The sequence below is a fragment of the Salarias fasciatus genome, chromosome 2 (assembly GCF_902148845.1).
Source record: "Salarias fasciatus chromosome 2, fSalaFa1.1, whole genome shotgun sequence".
In the NCBI taxonomy this organism is placed as follows: domain Eukaryota; kingdom Metazoa; phylum Chordata; class Actinopteri; order Blenniiformes; family Blenniidae; genus Salarias; species Salarias fasciatus.
In genome coordinates, this window is record NC_043746.1 from 7,939,411 (window position 1) to 7,963,161 (window position 23,751).

General features: G+C 43.1%; 1 protein-coding gene across 2 annotated transcripts; it reads left to right on the forward strand.

The window, feature by feature from the left end:
- The first annotated feature begins 262 nt into the window (after positions 1-262).
- Positions 263-12,568, forward strand: lonrf4 (LON peptidase N-terminal domain and ring finger 4). 2 transcript variants are annotated; one of them, XM_030116304.1, is made up of 13 exons: positions 263-753; positions 787-1,089; positions 2,559-2,677; positions 3,158-3,280; positions 3,365-3,553; positions 3,646-3,763; positions 3,988-4,063; positions 4,157-4,271; positions 5,892-6,013; positions 6,127-6,285; positions 7,194-7,356; positions 7,457-7,606; positions 8,504-12,568. In XM_030116304.1, the coding sequence occupies exons 2-13, from the start codon at positions 792-794 to the stop codon at positions 8,651-8,653; spliced, it is 1,782 nt and encodes a 593-aa protein (XP_029972164.1). In that variant the 5' UTR covers positions 263-753; positions 787-791; the 3' UTR covers positions 8,654-12,568. The 2 variants fall into 2 exon arrangements, with proteins under 2 accessions (XP_029972164.1, XP_029972156.1); XM_030116296.1 differs by having other exon boundaries at positions 263-1,089.
- Positions 12,569-23,751: the final 11,183 nt, after the last annotated feature.

A 23,751-nucleotide genomic window follows, 5' to 3' on the forward strand; every position in this document is an offset into this window, starting at 1 on the left:
CTCTCTGACCAGCTGAATCCGTGCTATGCATGATGGGAACTGCCACCATCTTCACCGGATCAATCAAGAACTCATCCTCAGAGTGTTTTAATTGATCTGGAGGAGTATTAACGATGCGAAGCGCCTCTGTGGCAGGAATTATGTTATGAAACTCTGCATCCTTGGGTTTCACAACAGGGCGGAAAGCCACCGCGCGGGCCAATGGGAGGGCGCGCTGCCGCGTCACGTGATCTTTATTTATGTAACGTAATGGTGTTACACAGTAACCTATCTTCGTGGCCGTGTGGATACGTCTCTCCGCGGGGGTTAGGAGCGGACACGGGGACATTAGATCGATTCATTTAGAACCAGAGAAAGAGCCATTCATGCGCGGCGGCACCGGTTCGGCTCGTGCGGAGTTTTGTCGCGTCGAGGCTCGAGAGCGGCGCGTCGGACGGGGAGCTGTCTGGAAAGGGAAGATGTTCCGAGCCACAAAGCAAAGTTATGGCTGAATAATGTGAGCGACTGGACTTTCTTCTCTCTGTTTTCTTCTTTTTTTCTTTTGTGGCCGCGGAGGAGAGCCTATGAGGGCTGGCGCGAGCAGCTGGACGACAGCCTGGTCCGGGTCCAGCAGATGTGGGGCGCATTGACTGCTGCCGTCAGCTGTCGGGATGTTATTTAAATGGTCCGTGCAATAATACCACACAGAAGCGCGTCTCCGCAGTGCTCTGGCGACAAAGCAACATTTCTCCAGTGACATAACCTTTAAAAAAAAAAAAAAAAAAAAAAAGAAAAAGAAAAGAAAATCCAGGATGGATGTGTTGGAGTGTCCGCTGTGTCTCTTCCTCATGTGCGAGCCGGTGACCATGTCGTGCGGCCACACGTTCTGCCGGAGGTGCGTGGGGGGCTTCCTCCCTTCCAAGTGCCCCTCCTGCAAGGAGAGGTTAAAACAGAAGGAGGTGAGGGGCATGAAGAACAACGTGCTGCTCATCAGCGTGGTGGAGAAGTGCTGGCCCGACGAGACGCGGGTGAAGTGCCAAATCCAGGAGAAGCTGAAAGCCGGGGAGTTCACGGAAGCTTTACGCATCGCGGATGAGGGGCTGCGCTCAGGTGAGGCGAGACTCCTTCACGAGAGCGCGCTGCGCTCCTGCAGTGTGTCCAGGTCACTTCAGTTTGAAGGGTTCAAATAAGGTTCCAGTAAACCGATGGCGTTCATATTCATTTATCCTCGGACTGCTTGTGTTTGGATTCACACTTTCTTACGCATTGCACACATTTTTGGCTCGTCCCCAGTGATGGTGCCTGATGGTGCATCTCCTGGACACCAGAGCCCAGCAGAGAGGCGCAGGGGGGTCAGGAAGGAGATGATGTCTCAGGCACAGACTTTGATGGCAGCAGTATCATCATATCATCTGATTAGGCAATTGACCTGGATGTATATCTGGGTCAGATGCTGCTGCTTCTTCCCTTCAGGATTGACAGAAATCTTTCTTTTTCCAGGCTTTTCTACAATCACAAACGCATTCGTAGGAGGTTTTAAATACAGTATTGTGTATTTTGTTCACATTGTAAACATGGACTGTTTTCCCAGGCAGCCTTGCAAATAGCAGCTTCCGCCTTATCAGTGCAGCTTCCTTGGCCTGACGTGCATTTGACCTTATTGTCATGTTCAGGCAGGAGGAGGTAATCGGGACGGCTTGTGCCCTCCATGAACTTTATCTCATCAGTGGTCGTCCAGAGCAGATTTGTGACAGTGAATCAGCTGCAGACTGAGTTACCTGCAACGCCCTCCCCTCCAATCCCTTTAAATACTGCTGCTGCTGCTCACTCTGCTCCGGTAGTCTGGCCTCTTGTGCAATGACACATTTACATGCTGCAGTTTCACTTATATCACTGGAGGCGTGAAACCCGTGGGCCGTGCACTCACTTTTAACATTTCATAACATTCAGCATCACCTTGCTCTGAGTCTTTGTAAAGGCCTGAACACTTTAGAAAAAAATGTTGTTACAACTTCTTGACACTAGAATGCACACTCGATTATGGGTGGAGCAGAAGCAGTTAAGAGTTTAGTTTTCCCTTGAATGCATGAGTAGGTTGAAACAGTCATTAAATGAAGATCGATTCTTCGGTAAACAGTTGCCTTTCAGTTGTGTGGGCTAAAAAAGTTAATGTATTGTTCTTAAGTAATGAGGATGAGAATTGTGGTGCACATGCCACATTCATCCTGTCAACACAACGCTGACACTAATTGCTACAACCTTGTCTTGTTGGTATTATTTGAGTTCTGTATCATAATTTATTATGCTGTCATAGAAAGCTTACCAAATTGGCAGTATTTTCGAAGTAGTATTTATATGAAATTTATGAATTTGGGTTGTATTAGCATCAGTAATGGTGACTGTTACATTAGCATTTCAGATTTGGAGTCTTTCCACATGCCGTGTGATGCAGTTACTCTGTATTTCATGCTTCATGTAGTCAATATATAAATGCACCAGGGCAATCAGGCTTCAGCTGTTTGAAAGCAGTGTAATTTTTCTGAAGCTTTCTGATGAGTTTTTTCTTTTTTCCCCCTTAGTCCCAGATGATCATAGTTTGAAGGTGTACAGAGCCGAAGCTCACTGGGGCCTGATGCGATTCCCAGACGCGCTGATAGACCTCGACAACCTCTGCTGCCTTCGTCCCAACTGGACAGAGGTGAGATATCTCACATCCCGCCATCGACTATCTCCCCACTCTGTGTCTGGATCTCCACACGGGTTTTGTAACCTGCATGTCAACAACACGTGTGCAACCTCAGAAATTATAGTACCGATCTGATCCATTTTGACACTTTTATAGATGTTATATCATTTTCTAAACGTTATGCAAACAGCTGCTTATGTCATAATGGAATTTAATGACTCAGTGCCAGTAGGAGGCTCACTGCTAATAATGAAAATTATTTTTTTTCTGTTATTATTTATTCATTTACTTTCAAGGAGGTTGTCATTTCGAGCAAAACTTCACTGTCGGATTGTAGCTGGACGTGATAGACAGAGCTAACCAAATGATAAAATAAACATTACACAATTTTTTTTTTTTTTTTTTTTTTTTTTAATGAAGGCTGTGAGCGGCCATGCAGTTGTTTGCTTATGCAGACAGTTATGTGCTGATAACGCTGTTCTGTGTGTGCAGGGCTTCTTTCGTAAAGGGAATGTGCTACTGGAAATGGGTCAGCAAAAAGAAGCCATCGTCCAGTTCCACCGTTGCCTAAAACTTCAAGCTGACTTTGTTCCTGCAAAGAGCCAAATCAAAAAGGTTTGTGTATCTCTGTATGTGCAAATATTTTTTTAAATTTTGTTTCATGGCTTAATCCTTCATCCTGATGGTTTCATATGGCAGATCCTGGAGGCAGAGGGAGTAGCAGTGCCGGATGAGGTGCCCTGCATCCTGCAGGTGGTGTCTGAATACCTGAAGGAGCCTTGTCCCATCACCACCCTCAGTGGCTCCCAGGGGCCCACTCACGCAGAAAGCCTCCTGCACCCTCATCATGGAGAAAAAGCGGAAGATGGAAGGAGAGAGGCACACCAGGTAACCTTTGCCCGGGGCTCTCTGTTGGCAACTGTGTCATTTTCGCACATGAATCCAAACCGACGAGGCTGCGTCTGATTTCGTCTCCCAAGGTGAAGCATGACTCGGGTACTGAGTGCTGCCTCAGCCTCTGCCAAGCTGTTTCCTTTCTCCCTGCTGCTGAAGATGATGAGGAGATGATGATGAGGAAGGACGACGGGCACGGAAGGGGTAGGCTGACACGCCGCTGCAGACGTTTATTCTAATTCGAGTGTCATTTCTATCATCATTGTCCTCATCATGCATCATCTCTGTCATTGTCACCATGAGCAGCTTTTCCATAACACTCACCAGATGGCTTCAAATTACATGATAATTGCGTGTCCTTCTTAAGAAGGGCAAACTGTCCACAAATCTAGAAAATTACTGTTTTGTCCTGTTTCCTCCTGTAATAGGTGCAGGTCCTCGCCTCAGAGAGAAAACTCTGAGCGTTCTCACGGTGTCAGACTTCGAGTGTCCTCTCTGCATTAGGTTAGTTTCTGGATCTACTACTATTCACTGATTCAAGTCTCATGCTCCCCTTTCTCTCTTGTTAATGCTTCAGCCTGTTTCTGTCCTTTGAAGGTTGTTCTTTGAGCCAGTCACAACCCCCTGTGGCCACACATTCTGCAAAAACTGCATCGAGAGGAGTCTGGACCACAACCTTCGCTGTCCACTCTGCAAACAGCCGCTACAAGAGGTAGCCGCTCACAGACACTCTCCTCTCTGAAAAAAACCTATTTTAAACCTCATGGAACAAAAAGGCCTGGTTTTTATCTCTGCAGCATCTCGACTTTAGGAGCTGCTTAATTATTAAAGCTTTGCTACTTTCGCCACTCTGAGAGCTTTAGATCGCAAATTTAGCTCGGACAGGGCGGAAGGCGTCATCCTGTGATGGTTAAAGGTGGTTTTCTTCTCGTAGGAGGGTTTGATTGTATAACTCCCACCTGAAAACTAATTCACACGAGTGCTACAGAAAAAGAGAACTCGCCTTTTCATTTCTAAATTTAGCTTCAAAGAAATAACTGCCTGACTAAAAAAAAAATCTGTTGTATCAGATGTGTGGGCACAGATTTTCCTAACTGTCCAAGATGTGATGAAAATAAACATACTTATGACGACGAGGTGCATTGTTCAGAGTTCTATGACAACTCTCATGTGATCAACTTGCAATATGGATTGATTGTTCAACATCAAATTATGTTCTGTGAGGCTTCAAACTTCTTTTGGTGGATGTCATTGGTGAAAAAAAGTAAATGTGTAGCTAAGATTAAGGACTAAATGGAAACTTGATGAGTGGAAAGACCTTCATCCTCCAATCTGTATAAAAGGGAGAGGCATGGAGAGCGATCAAGGACATGCTTGTCATCCATTCATCTTGTATTCCCACTTCGTCCTGCTTATTAGTGTAACGAACCTCCTGCAGCTGACAGGATCCACTTCAGGACTGACAGACGACCAGCATACAGACTCACACTTAGAGCCTCTTTATACAGCAGTTACCATTACAGTATCGGGCATGTAAGCCTGAGAAAAACTGTTTTTTAGGTACAGGCTGATCAAACCTGCAGTCTTCAAACTGAAGGGCCCTGTCAGCTTGGGTTTTCTGTCAACCTGCAGCAATAACGACTGCTCCACGGCGCTTCCTCGTCATTTTCTGCACCAGTGTGCATTGCGAACCCCTCCAGGGTCACACGGCGAGTGCTGAGCCAGACTGTAACGTTCGGGAGCCTCTGAGGGAGAGCTTGAACTGTGAAGCTGTGGCACTTGAGTGCTTGTTCTTGGCAACCTGCGACTTTTGCCTCATCCCAAAGGGGAAGTTGGAGCGGAATCATCAATGTTTTGACACAATGGAGAAGATCCAGATCATATCACAGATGACACTTTATATGCTTAAAGGGCTTTTAAATTGTTTGCTACAGTGCAGTGAGCAGTGCAGTGGAGAGGAGGAATGTTCTGAAGGGGAGTTTTTATGCTTCTGTGGCTTTTGCTTTGTGAAGGTGGAGTCAATTAATACATTACAAATGGTGTGATTCTCACATCTCTGTGCAGTTTTAGGTCACCTTCCTGATGGGAGGGCCCCACACACACAGGAAGAACATGCTAAACAACCATGCAGCCTTCATGAAACTCTAATCTATTTTACATATTCATAAAGTTCTCAGCAGGTTGTGCAAAACAACTCCAGCATACTAAACTGCAAACTATATTATTTACCAATAAATCTGGTTGAAACTTTCATTACTGAGTTATTTCACTGCTGCACTGTATGCGTTGCAAAAATTCTAATGCAGTGTTACTTTCTTTTTTAATTTCCCAGTACTTTAGAAACAGGAAGTACAACACTACCGTGGTGGTTCGGGACATTATGACACGGTTGTTTCCCTCACAGCTGGATGAGAGGAAGCAGGTCCACGATGCAGAAATGGCCGAATTGTCCAAGTAGGCACCTGCATTACACTAAAAACACTCTTCTTCTATAGCAAGTTCAGTCATGCATTTAGTTCCTGTCTTTGTGCATCACTTTTTTGACTTCCTCTCCTTTTACCCGTCAGCCTCACTAAGGACATCCCTATATTTGTTTGCACTGTGGCCTACCCCGGAGTTCCCTGCCCGCTGCACATCTTCGAGCCTCGGTATCGCCTAATGATGCGTCGCTGCATGGAGACCGGCACCAAGAGGTTTGGCATGTGCAGCTACGAGCACGGCAAAGGGTACGGACCTCACTTTTCATTTCATCATCCTGACATCTATCATATCAAATCCACGCTTTGTCGCGCAAACAAAAAATTCTGGACCGAGTTCAGAAGCACAGGACGTCGGCACTGTGCATCCGAACAGATGCCTGCTGTTATTTTGAGCAGACTGTCTGGGTGCGCCGAGACCATGTTTGACATTTCCCTAACTGTGCAGCTCACAGCAGGCTGGAGGGAGCCTGACGAGACTGTCAGCAGCGCGGCACAAGAAGATCTCTGAGTGGGCAAAGTTGAATATCAGTCATATGTGACCCTGAGGGGGTGGAAAAATATCAGCATGGTCACCAGTCTGCCAGGAGATCTGCTGTGCATCTTCATCCCCCATTAAATGCTTGGTTACGGTCTACAAAACGAGGCCATGTTATACAAAATTCCTCAGCAAGCAGCACTGCTACCGTAAAATTCAAAATAGAATTATTTCAGTGTAATTTCTATCTTAAATTTAGAGCTTTCACTGAATGTAGGTAAAGGTTTCTACAAATATCAATGTCATAAGAAGTGGAATTAAAAGGACATTAAATATGATTTATGGCATTACGTCAATTGCAAATTTGAGAGATAATAAATTGACTCTTCTGATGCACTGTGCTCATGATATAGAATCCGTTTTTATGGAAAAAGGCATCAAGAAGGTGCGTTGACTCAAAACACGACGTGCCAATGCAAAAGAGAAAAACAATAGTACTTGGATTATTTGAAAACTGACTTTTCCAACATCATCTTCTCCGATTCTCTGATAAATAATACAAAGCAGCGCCTGTCTCAAGGCTAAGCACATTAATTGAATCACTTGTTTTGCGTTTTCATTAATTTGTATGACACTGATCTTGTATTAGATGTAAAACCTTTATCTTCACGTACCTCAGATTTGCAGATTATGGCTGCATGCTGGAGATCCTTGGTTTGGACCTGCTCCCCGACGGACGTTCATATGTGGAGACAGTGGGTGGCAGCAGGTTCAGGGTGCTCAAGCGAGGACAGAGGGATGGCTACCACACTGCTGATATCGAGTATCTGGAGGATCTCAAGGTCAGCCTCGCAGAGATCAGAATACACCTCAAAGGAAAATATAGCCAGAAACATTCGCTGGACTTCTCTGGAGTCTTTTCACCGGTTTGCCTCCTCTCAGGTCGACGGTAGCGAGCTGGAGCTCCTGCAGCATCTCCATGACAGTGTGTACCAGCAGGCTCAGGACTGGTACCAGCGCCTCGGTGGCCGCGTGCGCGAGCAGATCAACAGACAATACGGCAGCATGCCAGAAAAGGAGGACAATATTCAGGTGCGGGCCTTACAATCACTGTAATGTAACATTACTTTTTTTTTCCATGTCATGTCCAGTAACCACTGCCAGCACTGTGTGACAATTTACCAGAGCCATGGCTCAACACTTTTATATGATATATATTTTATAGAGGAATGGTACGTAAGTGCATTGCTAATTTTAGATATGGCATAGATTCCAGTTATCAAGCACATTCAGTGAGCATTTAGAGCATTTTAGTTACTTTACTACACTTCAGTACTGACAGTTTTGGACCGATTAACCTAACTACATCTTCCCAGTTTATCCACACAATCTTCCAAAGTATACTCCACCAAATATTACATTAAATCTCTATTGATGGACTGGGGACAAATCCAGTCTTGAATCTGGTTTTTGCTCACTCCATCCACAGCAACCTCAATTAGGGCAAAACAAATATAAGCACTGGAAAAATCAACAGATTTTTTTTAAATAAATTTTAAAGAGAAAGAGAGAATCATTTTGGGATTTTTCTATGTTAATAAGCTTTATCTGATTAGATTGACCTTTTTCAAATTGAAATTTTGATTGGATTGCTTGAGGTGACCCAACCCTGTTTATGATCTAATCAGAGTCTATTTAAATGACATCTAATTGTTTCTCACTGGTGTCACTCGATGCTTTGTGACGGGAAGGTGACTCAGCAGAAATTCGTCTCTTCCTGAATGTTTCTTCGCCGCAGTTTCAAAGGACACACAAAAGGCTTGATTAGAGAAACGTGAAATGCTCACCGACAGAAAGATGACCATGTAAATGCTGCTATGTATTTGTTCAGAAGGTTTCTAACAGCCCGATGAGGCTGAGTGATGCCACATGACTTGAGTTTTCTGATCGCCGGTTGTTTCTGTTCTGATCCTGCTGGCTCTCCTGTAGGCCTCGTCCAACGGTCCGGCGTGGTGCTGGTGGCTGCTCTCTGTCCTCCAGCTGGACCCCGCCTATCAAACCACTGTCCTGTCCCTGACCTCACTCAAAGACCGCCTGGGACACCTCCGCCTCGTTCTTGAATACTTCTCTCAAAGCTAGAGCTCTCGTCTCGCAGGTGTTACGGCCACAGCTGGCTGACAGTGGAACATTACGCACACAGATAAATGGAACGAGCGGGGTCGGCTCTCTCTTAACCCAGCTCAAGGCTCCATCTTTTGGTCAAAAGCAGAGGGCTTGTGGTTTTATTGCAGAACAAAACGCAGTTGTCCGGAGTTGGGGGTTTGCTCTTGGAGCTTGCTGTACGTTTGTCTCTCTTGCTCTCTGAACGCTCGATGATCTCACTGTGTCAATACGACGTGCAGGGTTGACCAAAGATGCTTAGAACTTAGGATCATTGAGAGTGAACTTTGATCTGTGGATGAATATCGTCAGTTCTTTAATGTTGCTCATAACCAGACATTGGGTGTCAGCGTCTCCAGCCCCCAAAAAACATTAAAAACATGCAATACCGTCAGCAGAGCTAGTACAGCACACTGTATGGCCACGTGTCGCCTATTCCAAATCAGGCATTTGTTTTGACTTTAAAATAGCTTTGTTTGGAGTGAGAATAAACATAATAGCACCCTTAATAGGTAGAGATTGATGTCAGGAATATGCAGCTCGGCGGATTGGTTAGAATTCCAGCCAATCCTGTTAGACTTTGAGTGAAAGTCCTTTGCTACGGGCCATGACTTGTACTGCCTGTATTTAGTTGCTGGCCTTTGCAGCCACTTGATAATAGCTTGTTTTGTACCATTTGAATACTCCTGTAGGATCCCAATTAAGAAATTATTGCAATAACAATAATAATTTATAGTTTGCCAGGGCAGCAGCTGGAGGATCTATTTTTAATGGGCGACAGCTCGAACTTGTGTTGTTTTTACAGAGAGAAGTTGAGGTAAGACACTTGGAGGTGTGACAGGTTTGTTTTTACATTTGAAGCTCTGTGTATGCATATGCATGCATGAGGTGTAAATAAGGCATCTTTGTCGGTTTTGTACAAGTCAAACAGGCATGTTGTCAGCACTGAAAACAATGTCACGTTCATTTTCTTTTTTTCTTTTTTTTTTTCCTCAACACCTCAAGTTTCAAATTTCCATCTCGTCAAGATCTCAGAGAACCAGGGATCATCATAGGTGTTCTTTTTTTTTTTTCTTTTTTGCAAGCGTTTCATTTTCTTCATGGATACTTGCAGTTTTTGTTCTGCCAATTCTCCCTCCTCATAGAGTCTATGCCTAAAATCATTGACGTAGTTGTCAAGTTCTGAGGAGGGTTCTGTCAGCTTCTGCTGATCGTGCACCAAATCCAAGGTACCATGAGCAGTGTGTTGCAAACACAAGTTCATATGAACTAAATCTTTCTTGAATATCCTCTCAGGCTGCCACTGAAAAGCTTGTTTGGTGATCAGGTGTGACAAAAGTGTCATGGGTGACTTTCAGCTCAGCCGATGAAACAACTGAAAACCCAAACCTTATGGAACCCAGGAAGACCAGGAAAAGCCAACTAAAGCACTGGTGTGTATGTGTAGGTGAGCAGGCAACCCAGGTGTGAGCAACGAGCCACTCCTCCAGCTGAACAGCAGCAGGTCCTGATGCCAAGGAGCTGTCACACCTCGACTGTTTCACCACTCTTACGCAGAGAAAAACTGATTTGGCTGAAATGTTTTGGTTAGCAGTCAGTCCTCCCCTGGGGTTCATCTCTATGCCCCCCTCCCCCCCTTTCCCCGCCTTTACACCTGTCTGGCCCTTCTACCACCAGCCATGGTGCCTTCGAGTGCCTGGGCCAAGTTATCAGGCGATCTGCAAGTCTTATATTTTCTTAGATGTTGGACTGTGCGATATTTGTTTTTGGGAGGAGGTAGTGCTACATTCCATGGAATGTAATAATTTACTAACAACAACCGGCTTTGTTTATTTGTTGATTTATTCTTTTTTATATACACATAAAAAAATGTGCCATAGTGATTTCTCTGTTCATTTCCTTCTGGAGGTAGTATAGACAGTCGTCATGTACCTGTACGTCGACCTGATGGACTCTGAAATTAGGCCTGGACCCTCATTGCCTTTAGTATGGTTCATATTCATGACCACCATATCATTTTGAACAGTTTGGATTATTAAAGCAAAAAAACCATTGAGAAATATTCTGTTCGATGTAGAGGTAAAACCTTGCTAATACAATCATGTAGATATAGCAGGATTTCAGTTGAGGGGATACCAGAGTGCTTCAGAAAGTGCAACAGCAGGAAAAAAAAAAGCTCAAATTTCTCAGCATGACTGCTTGCTTTTACTTTGGAGAAGAAAGCACAATATATATGAACTTTTAGGATTGCTCTTCATTGTAATCTTCATATCTGAATCAATAGGGCTCTGCACAAAATCAGTCCACATTTCCATTTCTCACTGGTAATTCAAGCTGTTCTGCACTTTCTGGCATCCTGGGAAGATATCAGAAAAGACAGGTGGCCAGCCGTCGTCATGCTGCAGAAGTAGGAGCAGTGACTTTTACTGGACAATTACTGCAAAAATCTACTTGTTCGTTGTAAAACTGAGAGAACTTTGGGTTGCAGCTGAGTAGCACCACCACACCCCCTTTAACAAATGGCCCCAAGAATGCCAAACACAGTTTGTTTTGTTTTGCTTTGTTTTGTTTTGTTGAGCTCAACCGCTGTTTTCCAACAAATATAAATGTGCTGATTGAACTGACTTTAACTAATATCAGCACTAGTTACTTGGTCAGCAAGCACAAGTGCAGACTCCTGTCCTGGGTGCATTTTACTTGAGTAGAGGGAATGCAGTTTTTGTTACTCAATAGGCACTGATCAACTTTTTTTGAAGCCATTCAAGGAGCGAGATTGGAGTCATGGTTCATGTTATAAGATGCCAGTTACCACAGCACGTCTCTGAAGCTGGCACGGCGGGTTTCTCTGCAGAATGAAAGGTAGCAGGAAGGTCAGTTTCGTACTACCAGACACAATTAAAGCTAAATCAAATCAAAAGGGATTAAGATTCTTGGAGAAATCTTGAATGACCAGCTTGTTGGAAATGCGTGACAGCAATAATCACGACCGGACGAGCCAACGGATGTGATCCCCGCACATCCCTGACCCATTTCGAAGGACGATACTTTTGCACAGTGAAATTATTTTGTGTGCTTTGTTTTCCGTTTGCTCTGCTGTCATTTCACGCACACTTTTCTGATCTTTTGCGAATAATATCTTTGTCAGTTTTCTTATTTCTTCTAATAAAAAGATGTATGTCGATCACAGCCATGTGGGTTTACTCTGATTGATGGACAACATCGTCTTAGCGTGGTTTTGCACTTCAGCTAACAATTCCCAGCTCCTATCTTTGCCCAGCTGTCTGCCATCTTATTTGAAATAGCCAGTAATCCTTTGTACAGTCCTTTGTGCTGCTAATCTCAAGCTTTATTTCATTTTATTCACTCCGCAGCTTCTGCCCTTTTCAAACCTTTGCGGATGTCCATTAGCAATGAATGTCACTCGTCTCTTTGGAAATGCCCTCCAAGACTGTTAAAACAATTTGTACCAAATCCACATTGTCTCCCGACAGATTACGAGGCATATTAAGTGACCCGTTCTTGGCAGCGATTCCCCTTGAGAGTGAGTCTTACTGTCGTCTGCTTGGGGAAGGCTGTGAAAGGCACCGTGATGTCGAGTTCCCGCCATGTGCCGCAGCTTTGCAGGAAGCGTTTACTGCTGCGGTTGGGCGGTCAGTGCTCATCTGTGGTGCCGTTTCCACTGAAGACCTGTTTGTGTCGTCACTTCACAGCCTCCAAATACCTCTCTGTCCGAACTTACAAACCCACTGGAAGTCGAACCTTGTCCCCCTAATCGATTTGCATTCAGTTTCCTCTGCACCCAAGCCACGAACAGTGAATTATCTGAACATTGTTTATCTGCTCGTTTCCTGGACACTTTTCAAATGTCACCATGAATAAAGATTTTCAAAGCTGCACCGTCTTCATTTGGTGTGTGTTTCCTGTCCGACTGATTGGAACGGTATGCTGCCAGACTCTCCTTGTTAGAGGCGACATTACACACACATAATGGGAGCAGCGGGATCCGTTATAATTCACAGCATGATGGGCCCCAACACAAAGAAGTGATGGAAATGAAACAACCCTCACATACTGATAACAAGTCTCTTTGGTGTGGAAATAAATTATAATTATTGTGTGGTAGACGGCAGGAAGCGTCATATTGTGCTTTTAATGATTAAAAACTGGATTCAAGAAAAAAAAAAAAGAACTTCCAGTGAATAACCAAATTAGTGGAATCAAACGATCATCTTTAATAGCTTTGTTTTTAAATAATTCTAAATGACACCTGCGGAATTTGTTCAGACTATGCTTCTTCCATTAGCCAAAAACATCTCATTTTTTAATGAATTTAGACTGAAATCCTCTCTGGAAACACGAGCAATGCACAGAATCTCCACCAGGGGGCAGTCTGTAGCTGTGGAAAGACCACAGATTGGATCAGACTTTCAGAGAAAAGATATGACTGCACACAGTGTTTCTGTCTTAAATGTTTTTGGTCCCAAAACTAAGGTTAGGGGTCAGTCTGGCGAGAAATTGAAAAAAAAAAAAAAAGAGAGAAAGAATAATAATTAAGAAAAAGCGGAAAATTGTGTGTGCAGGTGTGTTCGATGAAGAAGAAAGAAGAAGAAATAGGAGCTGAAGTGAGGTATATTCCCTGCCAACGTCCTCTGCATAGGAAGGAGGCAGATAAAAAGAGGTTTCACTGGCTTCACTGGGGTTCTGTAATGCAGCTCAGCGTCGACATCAAAGCCCATTACATTTGAAGAATGCCACAGCTTTTCTGCACTAAATTGATCCATCGGCTTGCGCTGACTCCCTGCCTGTGTATGACTGAGTAAGGATGACAGGCGTTTTGTAGGAGTTATCGCAAAGGGGGAACCGGCTGTGGCTCTCAGTGAGTGTGTGTGTCGGTGTGTGTGTGCGTGCGCGTGTGCACACACCATTGTATTTCCACTGTTGGGAGTGACACATTTTCTCACAGGGATACAGAGAGACGGAAACTCCTCACCACAGCAGATATTTTGGTCAAGATTTAGAGTAAAATTTGGAATTTATTGTTAGTTGGGGGGGTCAAAGGTGCGTCACAGCACAGAGAACTAAACCCAGGATGTGAGTGCATGCAAGCTGCAGTCCTGAAAAGCCAAGTGTGTGCATGTGAGCCAATCCTTAATAATTATCCTTCCTAATTATGGAACAACTCACTGGGGCTCCTGCTAAAATAGACTAGCCTTCCCTCTGTGCAACGGCGAGAACAACGGCAAGGGAGACAGAGAGCGCCGAGGGGATGGATGTGACTGTCGCCATAGGAACAAAACTGAAGGGGAAAAAAAACCCCTCAATGTCAAGAGGAGGATTATCAATTAGGAAATTGAGAAACTTTTGTCTTTGAAGTGAAAAGCATTTTGTTTACCTTATGGAGCATGAAAGACAACACGCAGAGAGCTAATTCCCTCTGATATAAGTGTGGTGAATTGCAGCAGAGTGAAGGGGAGGGGGTGATAGCAGGAGAGGGCTCAAGTTGCCAAATCTGTGTGTACGCCTGCGTTTTCTGCGGCGCTAAATGCCCTCTTTTTGCGAGATTAGAGCTTTTGAGGACGCGCGTGTAAGTGCGCGTATGACGGGTGAGGTGTTGCTAACACTGTCGGGACTTCAGTATGATTACACGGTCGCTTTAAGGTGACTATTCTTTCTTTTGTAGATAATTCATAACATATTAATTTACAGAGTTAAGACATGCTGTAGGGTCATAGAGAAAGAATTTTGAGTTTGGACTCTGACATTCCGAAGAGACTGGATGAAAATGAATGAAAGTGTGTGTGTGTGTGTGTTTCCACATTACAGGGAATTGTCTGAAATATGGGCACGGACATCAAGTCCTGTTATTCATCAATGTTAGATTAAGGGAGAAAGTCATCTCTGGGTTTGGATGACATTAATGTGACGTTGCCACTGTTTCTTTCCCAGAAGGCTGAAAATGTGCCGCTATGGTCGAGGATACTTCTGCCCGACTGCAGTCTGACCCATCTGAACTCATGTTATTGAAGGAAAAAAAAAAAAAACTCCCAAAGGAAAAATTGTAACATTTTCATGCTGAAGATGGGTTTGAAGGTCAGATAAAAGTCAGGATGAAGGTTAAAAGTTCAGCTAAAGGTAGTCAAGCCAGTCCATGCAAGGCATGAAAACGTAACGTGTGTGAACCGTGTGTGTTGTGTGTGTTGCGTGCACGTGCCCTTGTGTGTCTGAAACTGATAAACCTCGCCTGTTTCCTCCTTTGTATAATCCCCTTGAGTGTCAACATGATGATAAACTCATGAGTAGGCTCCTGTGTGTCAGCGCCTCGGAGAGCAGAGGTAAACACACAGGCCACCTGCCTCGGCTTTCACCACGGGACACATCATAAATGCTTTGATATCAAAAAGCACAAGACATAATGAAAAAAAAAAAAAAAATCCCCCCAAAAAAGACAAAGAGCTCAGAAAGGAGCACTGTGATGTCGGATTAAGCTCCAAAAAGCTTTCTTCCTCTGAAAGCTCTTTCTTGTTCCTTCACAAAGAAGACACTTGATGATTTAAGCCTGAAACTTATGATTTGTGAGAAGAACAAAAGCGTTTGACCTTCCGTGTTGTGTGACTGACAGTTCAACACGTCTAAAAAGATGGATTAGCTGTCCTTGGTCTCCGAGGAGACACAGACACAGATTGAGAGCGTTAGAGGGGAACAAACATGGATGTTCTTTATATTCTGGCGATTCCACATGGGGGAAGAAAAAAAAAATCCAAAACCAAACGAAGCGGACCGAGATCACCTGCTGACAGAAGGAGGACAGGAGAAACAGGAAGTGTGGGCACGGCGGGGGACATAATGTTATGCAACTGGCACAGGGATTTGTGGAGTTGCCCCCTGCAGAGACACACCTGGCTGTGGGAGCGTGTTTGCATGGCGGGTCTGTATATGTGCATTGTGGGACGGAGGTGCTTCAAGTGTTGCGGCTGCATGCTTCAAAGGACGTTTAATTGAGTGTTTACACTGGTGAGATGACAAAGTCACTGGGGCGTTGTGCCACATTTGAATTCACGAACAAGTGAGCGTGCAAGCCAGATCAAATCAATACAGCTCGGTCGACCTGTTAACAGCCTGTTTCCGCTCTTTGTCTGACCAGTCACTTTTGTCCTCACATCTTCAATGATCTCCAAACTTCTGATCCAGAGGTCTGCAAAGTGTGGAAGGATGATCCCCCGACTTTCACATCGCAGACCGGTTCATGGCGAGTAGTAGCTTTTGTGCTGCTGGATTTGCAGCTGATTTCTATTGAAAGCTTGTTTGCATCCATAAAATGAATTATGAATTTAATCTGTTATTAATTTACATATTCCAAAGTATAGTTCAATTAGCGGGTATTATCCTCTTTCCTTGTCTGCTTTAATTGGTACTTTGGGATCTGATGAAATTAATATCGGCAGAAAACAAGAGCACAAAAAAAACAAGGACATAAATGTAATATATATATATATATATATATATATATATACACATACATACATACATATCACAATTCATTTCTGTATTTTAATTGTCATTCCGATGTAAACGGCAAGAAAGGCTTGAACACAGTTTAGTCGGTTTATTGTGCAAATCAGGTCTGAATGAAGTTCTTTTTTTTTTTTTACTGTGGAAGGAGATGAAGGAGCATCATCCACAATGTATTTCATGTTCCAAACTCACATGACTGTTGTAACATTTGATATCCCTTTGTAAACTCAACCTCGATGTGAAGCAGGTATGTTAAATGAAACAACAGCGTGGGATGTCTATGTTAATCATATTCTAACCTGCAGCTTGTAGACCTGTCAATTGTTCAAAGGTATTCAGAACCATTTTTGTTCATTTTCAGAATATTTTGCTCATTCCGATGACTAATAAAAAAAAAAGCTTTGCGATTAAGTATTTTAATTTAAAATGGGCTTTTGCTTCTTGAAGTTCTAATCAGTTGACTTCTCCCCTGTTCTTTACTTTCTTTATTTATGAATCACACACAAACTCTTTATTAGTTATCAGATGTGTTGGCTGAGGACGAACAAAAAGTAGTAGAAATCAGAATAATGTACATTTGTGATTATTTTTATTCAGTTTGAATGTCGGAGCCAATTAGCACAAGCTCATCAATATCGAATTGATCAGGTGTTGCTGCCTGGCAGGAAAAATGTTTCTGGTGCTTTCCCCCTCAGCCGCTGGCGCCGTTTTATCCCTGCTATCATGGTGCTTTCTCTCCGGTTGTTCGAGCTGCTTTATCCCTGCTGGCGGTGCTTTCAGAAATCAGTTCTTTAACCCACAAGCAGCCAGTGCAGAGACTGAAGCTCAGGTGTAATGAAACGCATGAAAACACTCTGTTACAATAATCTAGGCCACTGAAAATAAATTTCAAGAGCAAGTTTCTCTGAATCATTTTCAGCCATAAATCATTTAATTTCATGCAATATTTTTCAGATGGCAGTAAGCTGAATTTATTGTTTTAATGTGGTTGCTGAATTTCAGGTCTGAGTCCATGGTTACTTCCAGAAAGTCACTCATCATGTGACGAATACTTAGACAAGATCTTCTTCACATCTGGCTCTGTTCAAGGCCAAGCAAGGCGAGCTGAGGCAGGGCAAATTAATTTTCATAGCACCATTCAGACACAAGAAAAATCACACTGCCTTCCAAAGAAACAAAGGAAATACATGATGATATTCTGATTTTTGTTCTTGTCTTAATGTAGTTGTTGAATTTAAGGTCTGAGTCCATCGTCACATGCCGAGTTCAGCAATTCAGAATTCAGTCAAATGATGCGTGACTCAAATGATTCATGCAGCAGAATTCTGAGATTATTGAGCTGAAACAGTGCTTCATCAGCTTCCAAGAAGAAATAGAGAAACTGCTTCAAGAAAAGGAGTGCCAGCATAAAGGAGGCCAAACACAAACGGACGGAATGAAAGCTCCAGCAGGTCAGCGCCCTCAAACAGGCTCTGCAGACCAAGAGAGGCGATCCCAAAGACACGGAGGCTCAATTCACCAAGACATTCAGCCAGATGAAGGCAGACGCACACAAAATATTGGCTGACAGTAATCGACACTGGAGTTACTGTTGGAGCCGCATAGAGCAACAGATGTTCTCTGCAAAAACTAGTAGGCGATCATAACCAAGCTCACCTAGGAAGTCCAACAACAACAACATCCACCAAAACTTTTGAAGAGAAGTTAAACCATAATTCATAAGAATAACGAGCCAGAAAAAGTCATTACTCAATATTAAGACAGAGAAATTGCCACAGTTCTTCTGCAGGCTTTATCTGCTCGTTGAGACTTTTTTTTTGCACTTTAAATTGGCTTAGCTTGTTAACCGTCCTCTCATGTGAAATTAATCTCTTATTTCACATTTTCCAACAAATTCAATTTCAAATCTTGCCTGCCATTTTATACAGTCATTTGGTTTTACATATATTGAAATAAGAGAACAGTTCTAGACAAGGAGTTCAATAAACAATCATTTTTGCACATTTTTATGTGTTTTTATGTTAGGGATGCTTGATGATATTACAATGTTGGTATCTACCAAAAAAAAAAAGATGCAATTAGAAATGCAGCAGACTCAATGATCATAGTAATGCAACAACTGTTAGTAAATTCCCATGTCAGTGAAATGCTGGAGTGCATCCATTCTCCATCGACTTTATGTCAGATATCTTCACACTGCTCATGATGAATCTATGTGTTGTATATTTGTTTTCCATTTAGTTGAAAATCAGTAGTCAGAAGTCATATTAATCAGAGATGACTTCCTGGTTTAATGTTAGCTCATTTTCAAACACGTAAATATTCTTAATGGAATGAAAAAACAACAAAAACCCATTAAACAACCTCAGAATTGTCTGCTTATGTGTGCGATATGATTTTAGAGGCCATGATTCAATTCATTCGACGGCCAGTTTGTTGTGTGGAGGGTTAAAAACCTGCAGACTGCAAGCTGTGTCCAGCTACAGTGTGTGAAAGAAAGTTCAATCCTTTGTTTGAGGAATTTACAAAAGCTTTTGCCTCCTGCCGTGTTAAAAAAAAAAGAAAAAAAAGAAGAAGAAGCAGCCAAGCCCAGGGTGAAAAAGCTCTGTATTTTCAGAGGGCAAAGAGGCAGATACAGCTGCTTAAAGAAAGGATGACAAGAAGCGAAGAGACATTTGGGCGAGATACCTTTTGAATAACGACCAGGTGAATAATGAAAAACAGTCTGAAAGATCATATCTGCAACAAGCTCCGAGGCAATGGAGACAACTGTGATAAAGATGATGAAAGATGGAAATAAGTTGGCTGGAGAAACATAAGAAGAACTCTGAAGACGGGATTCAAGGGGGAAACAGGATGGGACCCAAGCACAGATCAATAAGCTGATCTCATTTTATTACCGATCTGATTAATTACCTCTAATTTTGAATCACAGACCTTTGAGGTTGAAAGTGTTTTTTTTTTTTACACTATGTCAAAGATCCAGTTTTAATGTGTGACTGAAATAAATGAAAAGTGCTTTGTAACCATGAAGATCATGTTAGCTCCGATCTTCCACGTCACAGAAATGAATTTATTAATTCTGCCTTTTCTAGAAAAAGCTTAAAAACAAAGCTAAACCAAAACTCTCCGTTTTGTGTACTCAACTTCAAGACTTACGATACCTGAACTGCATACAGACTCCAATACAGAAAGCAATAATCAGCGTGAATCAACACTGTAAGAGGCTGATTTATTACTCAGAGTCACTACTATCAGTGACCTAATGTCATAAGAATCTCTTGCTTCAGGGAGGAGAGTGCGCTACATGTGGACAAAATATTTGTGCCATCTGCTACCTGAGTTTGAGTCTCTTCCAACAATCTGTCTGATGTCCGCTCCTTTTCTCTTTTTCTATCCCCAAACCTCAACCAGAGCAGCAGGACGCCATGGTGTGTGTATGCACAGTGGCAGCATTTCCTCCGCCCACTTGGAGATGGATTTGGAATATTTTTTGAAAAATTAAAGGTGCTACAGGCAGGATTCAGCATCTCCGCCATCTTGCTTAGGTTTACCTAAGCAAGATGGCGATTTGACCCATCTAAGATGGCGATTTGAAACCCAACACAGCCAATCCTGTCCTGTTTTCTCTGACATCACGCCCTTAGGCAAGTTAAGCCCCTCCCACAAGAACATGCGACTAACGCCCCTTGACCAATCACAGTTAGAGCCTCAGGGGCTCTTCTGATTGGTCAAAGATACCTGGAGCTGTCGAGATTCCTTTTCAGCTCAGAACAGAGACAGATGAAAACGCTGCGACCTTGCGGTAGTGCAGTTATGCTCCACTCCTAAAGGATTATCAATGGATACTCTGACATTTAATCCAAAGAAAACAGAAAAATTAACATTGACTAGCAAAATCCTGCCTACAGCACCTTTAAACCTTGGGGGCCGTTTTCAACAAGTTGTGTTTTCAGTGACTCTGCACCGTTGTCGTGTAAACGGACGGCCAAAACACAACAAAAGTCTTTCATGTGAAAATACTGTGGATGAGAAGAAATCAGCTCAAAGAACACACATTAAAACCTGATCTGGATTCATGGAACGGTCTTCAATTACAATTTGTCCCTGTTTTTATTTGGTATTGTTATTTTTTACAAAACCACTTTTCATGCCACTTTTTGGATTAATAAAGAAAAAAAAACCCCAACTGATTCAGGGAGTCATTCATCAAGATTTAGACTTGTCTGAACAATAAAAAAAAAAAAAAAAATTCACCATGAGGCTAAAGTCAGTCTCCTGAATCTCTGTTTATCAGATTTGAGGACTCGGGAGCACACAGTAACCTTGATGGATAATACACGTCCATCCAGACGCTCGGTGCGAGTGGCCCGGATCGTCACGGTCACGTCCGTCACCGTCTGAGCAGTCGCAACACAGCGGGCACAAAGTTGGAGAGCTGCACACGCCTGACCAGACGCCGCCAGACGACTGCAGCGCGCTCACAGTGAATATTCATTCTACTCGTTCTGAAGATTCTCCCTCTTTCCACGCTCTGGTTTTGATGTTCGGGGGTTTTTATCAGGAAGCAGTCTGGGTGGACGCTTTGCCAATATGCTGTTTGCAATGCGTGAGGATTGTTTGTGTGTATGTTTTAATAGTCTTCTGTGAAGACCAGCACTGGGACCACCGCAATGCCGCTGTTCTACGGGATGAAACGGTGAGGTTGTGAGCGTTCCTGTGCATATTCATGCTGAATATTCATATGTCACTGTGTGTTTTATGTCTGCTTTGCATAAGAGAACACTTTGGGAAACAGAAGCAGAAGCCGGAAAAGCAGGCACACATGTGGCCACATTTATCAGCACCGAGGGGGATGCGGCGCCATTATCTGCAGACATTAACATGTATTTGCGGCGAAAATGCACGGACGAACACACACGCGGGAAGCATGTGCTGCAGCTGTGAGGGGGTCGGCGTGTGTGGGTTTGCTGAGGGATTTGCAGAAGATAGCGGTGAACATAGTGTAGGATTTCTGTCATTGAACACATGGGGAGAGGAGTCTGCCTCGACAGCAGCATTGACAGATTGCATGAATAATTTAGGAACAAAGTGAGAGGCCTCATAGACCTCTGAATCACTACCAATGACAGCTGCCTGCTCCGACTTTAGCTCCTCTCTCATCTTTTTTAATGCATATTATTTCCATAAATTCCTCCCCTAACATCTCCGAGCGGTGTCCGGGCGCAAAGGGCACAGCCCCGGATCTCCCACATGCCGGCAGGGGCCTCGGCTGTGGCCCCGGGGACGAAGCTGCGAGAAAAACAACAGGAGCGGTGGCCTCGAGACTTCAGACGAGCTCGTGTTGCAGCTGTTACAACCATTACGGCTTCTTTCTCTTCCATGCGCCTCAGAGATGATTTGGGATGTTGTGAAGACAAAGTACATGACAGTAAGTCTGTTCGTTGATTTGCAATTTCCAAAGATGATCGCATGATGCCAAGGTTTCAGATGTATAGGAGAAAGTTTGAGGATCAAAGAAAGATAAGAGAGATAGAAATCTAGTGCATCAGGAAACAGACGCTGCCACGTTGTCAGAGAGTCCATTAACCACCGCACTGTCTCTCCGTTTCCCACAGTCATCCTCACAGACAAAAGGTCTCCTTTTCCTCCTCCCTTTGGAGGCATGCTGAATCATTATTTACACCGGCATAATCATCACTACTGGGAAACAATGGCTCTGTTTACCATGTCATTATTTATCTGGAAGAATTACTTTACAAGGAAATGCTAGTCTGAGCAAAACTTTCTCTGTGCTTTGATGTGCCTCATTTTTCTTGGGATCACAACCAGGCAACGTTTTAATTGCGAGACAGCAAGAAGAAGACGTTGCACAAAAAAGCAAAATAACAAGGATTTCAAAAGTTGTGCTGTGAATAATTTCTAAAGTAACCTCATGCAAGGGTGGTAAGTAGAACAAACATGACTCAAACCATAATTTGAGGACCGCCTTTCAGGTTTTCAACAGCAGTAAACACTGACTCTCCGATGACGGGAACAATACGCTGTGATGGAAGTGCTGTTTTCGTGTGTGTTGAAAGATATCTGTACATCTGCAGTGTCTATTTAGAGGAAATTAGAAAGTACTCCTCGATATACATCCCCAAACTTATTCAAATCTGAAAATCTGCAGGCACTCATTGTGATGATAGGATGGGTTTAACGCTGTAAAACGATCATGTTTACATTGAATCCATCATATAAAATCATCATTTAATGTACGGTGGATTCCTGTAAATGCTTAATAACATTTTGTACACTATGAAATTTTGGGATCATTTTAGGAGCAGCAGCAGCAAAGTATCTATACTTTGTTGTTTCATTTTATTTTCGTGGTGAAATGTTTATTTTACTGGCTATTTTTTAACATCTCCAAGGATTCAGAGGTACAGTGAATAAAGAGCTGATGGTAACAATGTGATGAGATCAATACTGAAGCTATAGAAGCTGAAAAATTCAAACGTGTTTCTGCATTTCAGATCACACACACACACACACACACACACACACACACACACACACACACACACACACACACACAGTCTCGTATTTCTATCCTTGTGGGGACCTTCCATTGACTCCCATTCATGTCTAGCCCCTAACCCTGACCCTTACCCTAACCCTAACCCACACCACAACAAAGCCTAACCCTAAAGAAATGTTTTTGCACTTTTACTTTTTTCAGTAACAACAACATGGTCAAGAAAACACTGTTTCTCCTACTTAGGACCGGAAAAAGGTCCCCACAAGGCACGTCGTTTCACGTTTTGCTATCCTTGTGGGCACATTTGGCCCCAACAAGGATAGAAATACGAGAACACACACACACACACACACACACACACACACACACACACACACACACACACACACACACACACACACACACACACACACACACACACACACACACACACACACACACACACACACACACACACACACACACACACACACACACACACACAGTCCTCTTGAGTCCAAGAATGGAGAAACTCATTGCAGCCTTGTAGTTTCTGAAGCGTCTCCACACACTCTGATTAAATAACTATTGGCTGCTTTCTGTGTACATCATGTGATGACTTGTAATGAACCAGAAGAAGATCAATGTTTTGCATTAAGAAAAAGCATGGGCCACTGATAATAAATCATTCGTGACTTTATTCCAAGGCAAAAATAGCACCTATCTATGTTGATCAAACCAAAGCTATACAACTGGTTCTTTTAATTAAATGCCCAAACAGAATTCTCAGAGGTTGGGATCCATATGTTTATATACTTCAATCAACGCGATTCTCCCCCAAGCTCCTGTACAAATAGGATTATTCAACATTTCTGGCGCTCTGTGAAAGATGACCCACTTCCCATGTGGATTATGAGAACCCAAGCAACAAAATGTCTATCTCATGCCATTTTAGACATAGAAAAAATTGTCAACATCACATTAGGCTTCCTGTCAACACAACTTTCAAAATTGTGCTTTACTTGCATTTATGTGAAAGATTTACAGTGACTCCAGTCAAAGC